We start from the raw sequence: 13,503 nt of genomic DNA, 5'->3' as shown, positions 1-13,503 counted from the left end.
AATAGAATAGGTGATATCTGCATCAGAAAAGGTATTCTGTATCAAATATATTTTGATGCATTATTTCCTAAGAGTTTAGTCACCATGTGGGAAGGGACTGAGGTGGAAAGCTCCAGCCTGCAAAGTGGCTCTAGTGGAAGGGATACCTGGTAAGATCATGTTGCAACCTCATGAGACAGGAAATGTTGACAGACTCTGGGCATTTAAAAGAGGAGTTCCATTTGCTGCAACTTCTGCTGCTGAAACGTCTTGTCAGAGTGTGCCTCAGGCTGGAGAGGGAGATGTCATTACTCATTTTTACTAAGAAAGAATCTGTATTACCAAGAGATGCAACTTCTCCTTAGACCAATCCATTTTGTACCATGGATGGTTTTGACAAAGTATTTGCTCTTTTGGGGGAAAAATCTGCATCCTGATATTTTTACTGGACTGTCGAGCACCATCAGAGTGTACAAGAAATGTAACACTGACAATCTGACCTCATGCTGACTCCATAAGTAAACACAGCTGAATGTCATAGGCCTATCCGGGTAGGATCTGATGTTGTCTTCTTCCATTGAAACTACAGATGAACCTGTATTAGATACCACTGGGATTATGTACAGGGAAATGAAATGTTCATTCACCTAATCAAATTGTGTCTCTGAACATAAATTTATCCTAATTATTTTAATCAAAAGAATCAGATTTTACCAATTCAATACAGTTATAAAATACTGAATTTTGAGTGACATTCTGAACAATTAGTTGAACAAAGAAAGATAATGCTTGGATGTTACAATAAGAGAGGGTTTGAATACAACAGCACGTTTGAAAGCCTCAGCTGGCAACGATCAATATCCTGTTGGGTTCCTCAGCAGAGTTGTCACAGTGTGCACTGGCACAGATTACCAGGCTGAAAGGGTACAGCAGGTCTGGGGGAATTTCAGCATGAGTTTCACATCTCATTGCTGCTGGCAGTGGGCTCTGCAGAGGTGAAACAGTACTACAGCTTTTCCAAGTGAGGCAGGAATCAGACACCACTTGAAGACTATCTAGAGTGGTGGAAAAGAACCCCAGGGCATTCACATTCGGAGATAAACATTAATAGTTCATCAGGAATAGCACAATAAGCTCCCCTTGGCTAAGCAATGATGCACCAGCTCCCACCAGAAGTCTTCAGAAAACACTTCACTGTCTTTGGCTTCCCTCACTTCCTGCACAGGGTTCCAATAACCGTGAGGTATGGTTTTAAATTTCCCTTCCCTTTTTCTGTATTACATGTTTGTTCTGAGGGATTAAATTTTTTCCTCCTTGATTCAATCAGGACAGAGGAAAAACATGTTGGATATTTTAAATGTAATCCCATTTTTGGAGCAGAATAAAAAGAAATAGGATTAGATTTTGAAGCACAATTATAAAAACATGTTGAAAACTGTAACCTGTTCACAATATCAGAATCTGTTTCTTTTTTAAGCGCATTCAGATTTCAAATGTGAGTAGTTTTTGGAAAAGTAATCCACTTTGAAGTGATCAGATTTTTCATGTAATCCATTTATTCTTTGTAAGTAATACATTTTAAACATAATCTAATTATGACCCTGGGAAATAATTGATTTTAAAGCAATTTTAAAAATATAATCCTGGGACAGATTCTTGGGGTTCGATGTTGGTCTGTGTTGGGCTTTAAACAGATCTGGCTAGATTGTCCCCTGGTCTCGTGGTGCAAATGGCTCATTTCAGCAGGGAAGGGCTGGCTCAGGAGGTTTCCTCTCTGCTGCAGTCACAGACTGCTCAGGCTGCACGTTGGTCCGTCAGACTTGCCAACATGTTACTGCAGTTTTGTAATGACACAAAACCTGAACCTGACCAGGAAGAAAAGGAAGAAACAAACAGATGAATCAAAACATTTGTGTTTGCTATGTGTGCAGGAGTCCCGTCTCTGCCTCACTGCCCAGGGTTTAAGCAACCAAATAAAGCCTCTCAGTTGGTCCCTTTGAAGTCCAGGTTGGGCTCAAGTTCAGTGGTGTGTGCTTGTCCTGCACTACTGATTTCAGGAATTACTGAGTCAACCAACTGATATTCTCTGTTTCTTTAAAACATAACTCATTCTTTGTGCTGGGCACTGGGACTGATGTGCTGCCTGCCCCCTTAATCCTCAAAAGAGCCCATAGCTTTTGTATTTGCAGGCTTGCCACAGAAACACAGCTTGGGATGAAACTGTGTCAAACTGCTAAGTGTTATTATTTCTCTTCACAGATGAGTTGGGGCTTGTTCAACAACTACCAAAGAGAATCTCTGGGAACATTCAAAGGAAGAAACTAAGAAACACAGAGTGGGGAAGAGCTTAGCTTTGCTGCTGAGCTCCTGACCAGAACATGCTCATCCTGGACTTCTGTGTCTTCTAGCATCCTGTTCCCTGTCAGTCTTAAGAGGTGCTGGACAACCTTCTGAGTAAGGGTAGAAGATACCAATTTTTGTTCTGATGCTTTGGGATATTTCTAAAGCAATATATTCTCTATAATTTTAAATGTACATGGGAGGGTTTTGAAAATAATGATAAAAGAGGGAAAATCAGACTGGCCTTTATTTTTGTAACTGCAGTGCCATTACTCAAAGCCACCCTTAAACTCTGAAATGGATATTGCTTTGCTTTCCAATTACAAAGCACGTTATTGTCTGAGGTCAAAAACAGAGAGAAAACAAATGCACAAAATGCTGTGTCTGTGTAGATTACATTAATCTAAATGTGTCTAAGCTTGCACTACTGAAACCAGAAAATAGTTGAGAATTTATTTCTTTAAGAGCAGAATTAAACCTCAAATGAAAAATAAACCCCACTCTTGGGAGTACTTGCATGTTGAGAGTGTTACATTTTTTTAAAAGGAAATTATAAAATTTGAGTATGTGACTAATATTATTTTGTGAGAATGTTTTTTAACTGTTGTTGATGATCAGACTTCTATCTCTGTGTTGTGTAGTTTCAGGATTAAATATAATCAAGGATTTCCTGGACTGAGTAGTCAGTTCAGACTGTGAGATATTTCCATAACGTGGGTATGGGTGCAGCAGAGGTTTAGATCATCCCTGTTAGGGCACATCTCACATTTCTTGTTACCTCTCTGTAGCACTTGCACTTCACACAGTGCTGCTACAGCACTTGATTCAGAAGATGTAAGTAGTAGTTGAACTCTCTGACCAAGGCTGTGTTTACTAGGAGCACAAAAACACCAGCGAACCAAAAAAAGGGCACAGGGTCATTTATCTTCAGTTTTCCTGGTTCTGCTGTGTACTACCCATAAACACACCTGCTGTTGTACCAGAGCCTGGGAAAACAGCAAATGTGCTCTGTGGTAAAGCTGTTGATGACCTTTCAGGACAACAATTAACTGGCTAACAAACACAAGTCCCAGGAGAGGCTGTGCCAGGAGGGTTCTGCAGGTGGATCTCGCCTCTTTCACCCCCTTAAGCTCTGAAATGGATATTGCTTTGCTTTCCAGCTACAAAGCACGTTATTGTCTGAGGTCAAAAACAGAGAGAAAACAAACGCACAAAATGCTGTGTCTGTGTAGATTACATTAATCTAAATGTGTCTAAGCTTGCACTACTGAAACCAGAGAATAGTTGAGAATTTATTTCTTTAGGAGCAGAATTAGACCTCGAACAAAAAATAAACCCCGCTGTAGGGGGTATTTACATGCTGAAAGTATTATATTTTTTCAAGGGAATTGTAAAATTTGAAGCTGCCTGAAAGAAGGTGACATGCCAGAGAGACACAGATGACAGGGAAAGAGAGGTTGTACAACAGATGCCAGGTTGGACAGCTCACCTCTGAGTAATTTCAGAGCTTACATTCCATTTGCAAAAGTGATTTGAAAACTTTCAGATACTAACACACTGTAATTCAGCAGCTTTCCTGAAACATTGGCCATGCATTGATGCCTGCAGAGATTCCACACATGGGTTCTAACAGCCTGGTTCTGCCTCTCCATCGTCCATTACTTCCACCACTGCTATCTGTGTTTGCTGTTTCTAGCAGCATCTCTGACTGTTTCCTAACTCTGATCCTTAATTATACCCTTTATTGCCTCTGTATGGAATCACAGAATCATTTTGGTTGGAAAAGACCTTTCAAGTCACACAATCCAGTTATAATCCTAACACTGCCAAATCCACCACCAAACCATGGATTCCAGAGCATGGATTTTGTGTCTCATCCCTTTGTCACCCAGTTTCATAGCAATGACTTTGTAGTTTGAGTTCTTATTGTCCTCCACAGAGCTGATGGCCCACGTCTGAAATGCACATACTTGCTCCATAGAATTGTCCATCAGACATTATAGGTGATATTTATTGGCACCAGGCTTATGAAAATCTTCAAATCTTCATATCATACCAATTCTCATACTATGTTTAAGTCTGGAATCTGAAAATAAAGCCCCACTGTTACCATTTCCAAAGTCACTGATGCCACAGAATAGAGTTATATATTAATTTATGGTGGATTATCTATTCTCCAAAGGCAGTGAACCAGAAATGCAGTCACTCATACTCAGTGCTCTTTCCACCTGCTCTAAACTTTCTCAGCAATTGTGCCTTTCTTTTGGAAGCTAACTGCAGAAATGAAATCTGTGCTCTTGGGGGAAGTAATGCCCACTATGGAATGTGATGTGTGATACTAATGAGGAGCTACAATTGCTCACAGAACTGGAGGGAGCCAGGAGGAGGGAATACTTGCCAATTAAGTACTAGGCAAGGTACATGAGGAGGAGTTGTAAGAAGTCTCACCTGATCACAAATAACCTCTCCAGGTAAGCACAACTGATAAATAAGTTTTTACTTAATAGTTGTTAAAATACTTAGTCTTCTGAAAAATTGAAGACACCATCTGCTAATGTAAAAAAAACCCAACAACCAACCAAACTATAATGCTGTGTTTTATTCTTTTTTCTTCACAAGATTCTCGCTTTTATGAAGAAGGGTGAAGTACCAGAGAGCAATTATACTTTGCTGTTTTTTATCAAGAACACTGAAGTAGCTTCTTTCTGCAAAGAAAGGGGTTTCTTCAAAACCCCTGTATACCTGCTTTTGTGCCATGAAGACTTTACTTGAATTTCAAGCGTTGCTGTCCCCACAGAGCATCCAGACACTTGGGAGGTTATTCCACCAGTATCACAAGACTTTTGCACCTCTGAATTTCTCAGATTATGAAGCTATCGGTCGCTGTGAAAAGCAAGTACCTGAGTACTTCAACTTTGCAAGTGATGTGCTGGACAAGTGGTCTCAAATAGAAAAGGTAGCACTTCTGACCCTGTAGATTCAGTATTTTTAGTGAAACTGTGCTCCAGTCCCCAAAGCCAAGGCTTCAGTGGGACCAGAATTTCCTCCTTGATTTTTGTTCTAACATGATCTTATATTGCAGAGAAAGGAGAGGCAATTTGCTTTTGCATCACAGGGGACCTGGTGGTTTGTCTCTGTGACTCTGATTCAGCAGTGTGGGGTTCGTGAAAGCCTCTAAGTAATTTATGAGAATTGCAAATCAAGTAGACATACACACCTTGGAAAAGGGCTCTTTTAACCAAAATGTGCTTAATATCCCTGCCCTAGAATACATAGTACTATCAGATTCCACTGATTGGAGCATCCCAAAACTTCTGTAAGGAACTACAGGAGACTCAGAAGTAACCAGAATGTTATTTGCCCCTATTGTGTGTAGGAACGAAAGGGACCATCAAACCCAGCTCTGTGGTGGATAAACGGAAAAGGAGATGAAATTAAGTGGAGCTTTGGAGAGCTGGGCTTCCTGTCCCAAAAAGTGGCCAATGTGCTCTCTGGACCCTGCAGTCTGCAAAGGGGAGACCGGGTTTTAGTGATTCTACCCCGAATCCCAGAGTGGTGGCTGCTGAACGTGGCTTGTATGCGAACAGGTGAATTGTATCATTCCTAATGGTCTGTAGATTGATTGTTACCTTCTGTGTCAAAAGTTGATTAACAACTCATTTAATAATTGGATTCCTTATTTGACTTCCTCGCTTGTACATTTGACAATCAAAGGGGTGACTGAGGAAGTCTGTTGTGACTGATGGAATTACCTTCATCATTTTTCTTTCACCTTCCGCAGCAGTTGTTAAGTCAATTTGGTTGTGTTAAATCAGTTTAGCTTCAACAGGCTTCAGTTAAAGCTGATAGTGTTTATTGCCCCAAAGTTAATACTTTCTACTTTCATTGTGCCTGTAGTAAAGGACCTCACAGAAACAGAAGCTATTTTGTACTCATATCTGTATTCAAGTTCAGGTGTGTGGAACCTGTTTTAACACTTTCTCATTTCTGGATTGAATAGTGCTGGTATTCAACAAATCAGGAGAAGCTGTAAAGTGACAAGGACTAAAAGGGGAAAATACTTAGTGAATTTCCAATTTTGTTGCACTTTCAGGTGTTATCATCATCCCAGGGACAACACAACTGACAGCACAAGACATTTGCTATCGACTGCTGGCTTCGAAGGCCAAGTGCATTATTACAACTGATGCTCTTGCTCCTGCAGTGGACTCAGTTGCATCTAAGTGCCAGTTTCTGAAAACAAAGCTAATTGTATCTGAAAGCAGCAGGGCTGAGTGGCTGAACTTTAGTGATTTGCTCAAGTAAGTGCCTTCTACCTTAACTCTGTTATAGTTACCTCTACTGCAAAATTTTTCATGTCATTTAAACACTCCTGTGCACTTGTATCTTATTAATGAACTAGAAAGCTTTGAGGAGGTAGAAAAGAAGGCAATTTAGTCTCTTTTCTATGTAGAAAAGGAATATTTGAGAGTAGCCAAACTTCTAATTAAAAAAATAAGTAGTCTTATGATGTCTAAGTTTGTTACATGAGATTATGAAACAATACAGAAAAGTGGACAGGAATGTCTCTTTTATTGATAGCTGTGGCCTATTTACCATCTAAAAGACAAAGAGAAATACTCTATACAAAGTATTCCCATACATATTCCTAAAACTTGATGATAATGAGGCTAATGTGAATAGCTTTTCACTATGAACGGCTAAAAAGGGCACTGTAAAATGAACCTAATGTATTAGGAATCCACCTGCTTCACTGCTCAGCAGTTGGATTCAGTGATCCCTGTGAGTTCCTTCCAACTCAGAATATTCTGTGATTCTGCGGCTGCTGAAAAGCAGCTACTGAAATGGCACCCAACAGGCAGCTCTTCACTGCAGTGTGAGGGATTGTGAAAGGGGTGGAGGGGCAGAGTGAGGCAGGGAAGCAAACACCCTGCTGCAATGTCCTCGAGGCCCCTCAGTGTGATTTTACCAGCTGATACTTTGTTAAAGCCACTGTATAGCTAAAACTGTTCTTTCAAGGTAGGATCCAAGCTCTCCAGTCTCTTTAAGAGCTTTATAAGATGTACCATATGTTCTCACAACCACAGGTGTCTGAATAAGCATCATCTGTGCAGACCACTGTACAATCCCACTGTATTTCCACCTGCTCCTTCAGTCAATTGCCTACTTCAGTGTCACCAAAGTGGAAGGCAGAGGAAACAGTAACACTGCATTCTCAAACCTCCCAGAGCTACCAAAACATTGTCAGTTTGATGAATCTTCTTTCATGCTGGGCTAATATTGCATGGCTCAGCTCCATGGCAGAGGGTAAAGCGGATTTGATAAAACCTCCGTCTGGTCTGGAGCTGTGTCAGTCCTGCAGAGGCTGTCGCTGGCGGACAGGCAGGTGGGCTGGCAGGGTTCCCCACAGGCTGCCTTCAAAGTGCTGGCTGGCTCCAGGGCTGCTCAGCTGTCAGGCTCCCAGTCTTCCCAGAGTTCTGTCCTGCCATCCTGCCTGGCTCGTGGTCTCCACAGAGCACTGTCAGTCTGTCTGCCTGGCTGATTGCCCTGACTTTCCAGCTCCCCGTGTCCTCAGGTGCCTTTGCTGACTGCTGAGCTGGCCAGAGGCTGTGGAACTGTGGAGTGGGAGCTCCTGGGCAGCATCTCTGCCTGCCAGCCAGCACCAGGACACAGCTGGCCTGGGGAGGCAGACTTCCCACACATAACCTTGCAGGAATGGGCAATGTTTGCATGTCAAGCAAAACCTTTTCAAATATCAGTCTGGCAGAGAAAACAAAAGAGTTTTGCTTTCTCATCCTAGTAAGAGATGAGCAATATATCCCTGTCATGTGCCAGACAACCAGGAGTTTGAGCTTCCCCACACTTCTCAAACATGGTAAAGATAATTAACTACTGGGTCCACCTACCAACGTGAATGGTGGGTCCTCCCTCAGCCAAACCCATTAAGACTGGAGATACGCTTTACTGGGGGGACTTGAGTCAAACACAAGACACTGGGCATTTTGGTCATTGTTAAGGAAGCCAAATAGAAGAGAGTCAGTTGGCATTTTTACTCAGGACAAGGTGGACATGGAATATGGTTAGGGAGCAAAATCAGCAGCCCTTTAATACAGAACTAGCAGTGCAAGAGCAAGGGGATCTAATTTCTTATACCTTATAGCTCACTATACAGTCCTGCATATATTAGGCACAAGGGATCCAAGCTAAGGATGCTGAATAACACCATCCACTGTTTCACATAACCTTTCCTTTTTTATTTAAGGGCTGCCCCTGCTGTCCATAACTGCGTGAAGACTAAAAGTCGGGATCCAATGGTAATTTATTTTACCAGTGGCACCACAGGCTCTCCCAAAATGGTTGAACATTCCTGTGGAAGCTTTGGTCTGGGTTTTTTCCTCTGTGGAAGGTAAAGTATTAATCTAATTATGCCTTTACAACACTGAAATGTGAAGCAAACAGAAGAACTTTTGTATGTGGTAAAATTATGATAGATTATGAGGCTCCCACAATCTTGTATGTGCCATTTCTTTTGGTCTCCTCAGCTGAATTGTATGCATAAGACAAGGATCTCATTCAATACAGTATATGGCTCCGTTTTAGTAACTTGCCTGTTTATCCAGATTAAATAATGAGTTGGGATACCATTTGATTTTCTTTATCTTTGCCATCAGTATAAAGGTTAGGCAAAAGGCATTTATTCGAGCTCTTGAGTTTCAGATCAAATTTACCATGCCTTTCTAAAGAAAAAATAAAACCACCAAACAACAACAAACCCTCACATTTTTAATTCCCACTTGCGGACTTCCTTATATTGGCCACCTTTGTCTTCAACAGGTACTGGATGGATCTGACTCCCTCAGACATCATGTGGAACATATCAGACCCTGCTTGGGTAAAGGGAGCTGCTGGAAGCATTTTTGGTCCATGGTCCCAGGGCACGTGTGTTTTCGTGCATGCCATGCCACAGTTTGATCCAAGAGGAATCTTAAATGTAAGAACACCATGCTCACAATGAACAGTTACTCATATTTCATGTTGTTTTCCAGGCAGGCCACAAAACTAAGCCTCTTAGGTTTATGGGATTAGCTGTTTTAAGATGGCATAACCACAGGGTGATTGTTCTTTGAATAGGAATATAATACAGGAAGGATTTTTGCAGCATGATTCTTTTGGGCACAGGATATTATCAGCAGCTTCCAATCAGTAGGAGTTATTGGTGTTACCTAGACCTCTCCCCTACTGTATTTCACTACTGAAATGATAAATGAGCTGAATTACATGTAAATTAATATTTTAATTACACAGCTGTGACCCTGAAGAAAGACAAGTCAGTACTGGAAAACGCCAAAGCTGTGAGAATGGCTTGTTCTTAAAGGAAATTATTTTCAAGCTTCTCAAACCAATCTGAGTTTTAATCTAGCACAAGGGTAAGAGTACACCTTCAGGGCCAAGGTTTCACACCAAGGGATAGTGCTCGTGCTTCAAGTCAGCATTAGGACAAATTAGGTACACCAGTGATTCCACAGCCAGTGTATCACCTCTTCAGCTGGTGTTTGGGCACTGTAACATCCTTCCTCAACACTGACAGTGACAGCAATTATTTTGCTTTTCATGTAAGTGAGATTTTAATCATGTCTTACAATTTGTGCCCTAGTACAGAGTAGAATAGCTAGCAGCAGTTTTTCCCCCTAAACAATATTGTTTAATTCTCTTTCTGTTCCTTTTTTCTTTAATTTGGCAGACCTTGTGCAGATACCCAGTGACCACTCTGTGCAGTGCCCCAACTGTCTACCGCATGCTGGTACAGCACGACCTCAGCAGGTACCTTGTGTCTGTTCAAACTTTTGCCTGGCTCTTGAACAGTTGATTTTGATGGCCCTCATAGCCACTTAAACTCTCAGAGTGGTGAAGATTCTTTGTTATAGGCAGGGGCTGTGAGAAGGCAGAGTCTTTGCCTTAGCACAGCAGAGACAAGTGAGGAAATCCACCCCTCGGGCACTTCCAACTGCCCCGAGGTGTTACTGACAGCAAATACAGAAGTCAACCCTTGCAAGTACATGTGTGGCTGCACTGCCATCAGTCCTGGGCATCTTTGCAGTTCACCTTTGGCAGCCCCCTTCCAGGCCCACTCCAACAGGCACTCTAGGCTTTCTCTCAACCCTAACCTCACCTCTTAAAATGAGAGCTTGGTGTGTCCAGAAGTCATGGGGTTGGCCATACAGATGTCAGGGAGAGCAGAATTTGTCCCTTTCTGTCCTCTGCTTCTCAGCAATGTCCTCTGTCTGTGAAGGTATGCATTCAAGACGCTGAGGCACTGTCTGACTGGAGGGGAACCACTGAACCCAGAAGTGATGGCACAGTGGAAACGCCAAACAGGACTGACGATCTACGAAGGCTATGGCCAAACCGAAATTGTATGTTCAGATGTTTTATAAAGGGTTACAACTTGGCTGTCACTCAGGGGACTTTGATATCTCATTCCTCTTGGTAAATAGGGAACTTGGCCATACATATATTTGACTAAGAGACTTAAAATCTGTGGCATTGCTACAAGGTTTATTGTTTTGCTTGGAATAATGGCTTGGTCATGATACTGCTTCTAAAGACTACGTACGCTGTAAAATATCTTGAGCTATCTGTCCAAGACTCTTGGTGAAGTTCACAAATGTTCTGGCTTGCACAGATGGAAGATTTAGATCTTGTGCTCACTCAACAGTAGCACATGAATAGGAACAGGGATGTGACTGCTCAGGGATGACAGTGAATTACCTGGGCTGGTTGTTTGTCTTTTCCAACAGGGAGTCATATGTGTAAATATGAAAGGAATGAAAATTAAGCCAGGTTCCTTGGGGAAGGCAGCTCCCCCCTACAATGTTCAGGTATGGGTTTCCTTTTCTGTTTGTTGTTGATTTCACAGAAGTAAAACACAAGAGTGCAACTTGCTGCCCACGTTTCCGTACCATACAGTGGTCATTCAGGGCAGGCTGACTTTTTTTGGTTGAGCTGTTGGTTGCTGGTAAGTTTTAGAACATGGCTCTCTCAAAATGGGAAGTTCTAATCACCCATTTGCCTTTACTATTGCAGATTATAGATGGGAATGGCAGTGTTCTGCCTCCTGGGGAAGAAGGAGACATTGCTATCAAAGTGGATGCGAAGCGGCCATTTACTTTTTTCACTCAATATGTGGTAAGTCAAAAGCAAATTTTCAGAAGCCCCCTTAGGTCTGCAGCGTGGTATGTACTTACACCAACAGGAGCAGCTGCAACACCAAAGAGCTGTTGCTCTTCTTGACTTGACAAAGTTCTTATGAAACTTCCATTCTCTCCTCCGTTCTTTGCGGACCCTCTGTGTGATCTCTCTCTGCCCTTGTGATGAGCTTTCCCCTCTGAAAGAAGGAAGCACAAGCTCTTACATTCTTGAGAGAGAAAACAAGCAGTGAAAGACACTATGAGTAGTGTCCAAAAAGGCAAAACTCATCTCTAAGCTTAAGGTTTCTCAATATTTAGAACATGTTATTGTTGCTTGTTCAACAGGGCGATCCAGTGAAAACAGCTTCCACAATCCGTGGGAACTTCTATATCACTGGAGACAGAGGGAGCATGGATGAGGATGGATACATATGGTTTATGGGGAGATCTGATGATGTCATCATCTCCTCTGGGTTTGTAGATTTCAGTTAAAATGCCAAGAAGTGTCTGGAAATAACCCTATACCTTGTCATGTATTAAACATCTACTGTGTCTCCCCCAGGTATCGTATCGGGCCATTTGAAGTGGAGAGTGCCCTGATAGAGCACCCAGCTGTGGCTGAGGCAGCTGTTGTAAGCAGCCCAGATCCCATCAGAGGGGAGGTAATTAGTGCTCACTCGTCTATTCAAAGAAGGCCCCCTAATTCTCAATTAATTGCTTCATTTCTTAGGTTGCTCTAGTTGAATTAATGCTGTATTTTTACTTTATTTTCCCTTTGTAGGTGGTAAAAGCTTTCGTGGTCTTGTCTCCTTCTTTTAAGTCACAGGATCCAAACAAACTGGCCTGTGAATTGCAAGAGCATGTCAAGAAAGTCACTGCTCCATATAAATACCCCAGAAAGGCAAGTAAGCACAAACAAATAATAAAAACAAAAATAAAAAAAAAATCCCAAACGCCAATTTTAACCATGGGAAGTTTCAAAACAGAAATATTAGACTCAGTTAAAACACAATAACAAACAACAAAAAAAAAGCCAAATATGTGCTGTGCAGGAATATGTCAAGTATTATTTTAAAGATTATTTTGAAAAATAACACAGTTTAAAACTAAATTACTTTCCCAAAATCTTGTTTAAATTTAAGTAGTATGGAGATCTATGCTTTAAAAAAAAAAAAATCATAAATGCTCATTTTACTTTTTTCCTCTTTTGAATCAGATTGAATTTGTCCAGCAGCTGCCAAAGACAAACTCTGGGAAAATCAGGCGGAATGAACTGAGGAACAAGGAGTGGAGACAGATTTAGTGTTGATAAATGGTTTAAAACAGCCTACCCCTATCAGTGTCATTCATAATGGAGCTCTTCTGTTACAACTGTAAACACCAATATGGGATTATATTTCACCTGTTAGGCAGTGATTGTGCAATAATGCACAAAGTTTAAACACTCCAACTGTCTGGTTTTTAAATGCTTGTGTTCTTGCCTAACAAAAACCAAGCATCCTTAGCAAGGCATGTGCAAACACATCTTCCAGCCATCTAACATAATTCAGAATTACAGTACAAGTGATCGTCAGGTGAAAGTGCAGTGTGTTCATTCTCTGACACTGGGTATTTTAACTCACAAGAGGCTTATTAATGAGGAAATCATGACAGTATGGAATGAAGTTCCCAGAAATGGCCACAGATCTTGCATGCATCCAAATTGAGCAGCCTGTTTGTATGAATCTTGAAAGACTCGAGATTTAGGAATTAATGTGTTAACAATGGATGTCCACTAAGTGCAAATTATGAAAAATCAGAAGTAAACTGTAAGTTGTGTAGGCACACGAGTTAGTGAGAGAGAGAAGGAAAGTAAACAAAAAATACCCCACTAACTACCCCTGAGTCTTTGTCCTTAGGAAATGAATAGGCTGTCACAAATCGATCACCAACATCAGCCACCAATAAACATTCACAGCTGGCCTTCCTATCTGGTCTCAAATGGTTCTTTCCTTTG

General features: G+C 41.5%; 1 protein-coding gene across 3 annotated transcripts; it reads left to right on the top strand.

The window, feature by feature from the left end:
- The first annotated feature begins 21 nt into the window (after positions 1-21).
- Positions 22-13,473, top strand: LOC103761499 (acyl-coenzyme A synthetase ACSM4, mitochondrial-like). 3 transcript variants are annotated; one of them, XM_025894525.2, is made up of 16 exons: positions 22-149; positions 2,239-3,794; positions 4,590-4,790; positions 4,939-5,275; positions 5,696-5,906; positions 6,413-6,620; positions 8,582-8,725; positions 9,154-9,310; positions 10,061-10,140; positions 10,610-10,733; positions 11,118-11,198; positions 11,404-11,505; positions 11,853-11,980; positions 12,070-12,169; positions 12,289-12,412; positions 12,724-13,473. In XM_025894525.2, exons 4-16 carry the CDS (start codon positions 5,075-5,077, stop codon positions 12,726-12,728), a joined length of 1,665 nt encoding a protein of 554 aa, XP_025750310.1. In that variant the 5' UTR covers positions 22-149; positions 2,239-3,794; positions 4,590-4,790; positions 4,939-5,074; the 3' UTR covers positions 12,729-13,473. The 3 variants fall into 3 exon arrangements, with proteins under 3 accessions (XP_025750310.1, XP_008926359.1, XP_025750309.1); XM_008928111.4 differs by having other exon boundaries at positions 12,289-12,408; positions 12,724-13,471; XM_025894524.1 differs by lacking the exons at positions 22-149; positions 2,239-3,794 and having other exon boundaries at positions 4,291-4,790; positions 12,289-12,408; positions 12,724-13,471.
- Positions 13,474-13,503: the final 30 nt, after the last annotated feature.

Source organism: Manacus vitellinus, unplaced genomic scaffold (genome assembly GCF_001715985.3).
Source record: "Manacus vitellinus isolate BGI_N305 unplaced genomic scaffold, ASM171598v3 scaffold_12_pilon, whole genome shotgun sequence".
In the NCBI taxonomy this organism is placed as follows: Eukaryota; Metazoa; Chordata; class Aves; order Passeriformes; family Pipridae; genus Manacus; species Manacus vitellinus.
The sequence above is the reverse complement of the archived record's forward strand: the minus strand, read 5'-3'. Positions and strand labels throughout refer to the sequence as shown.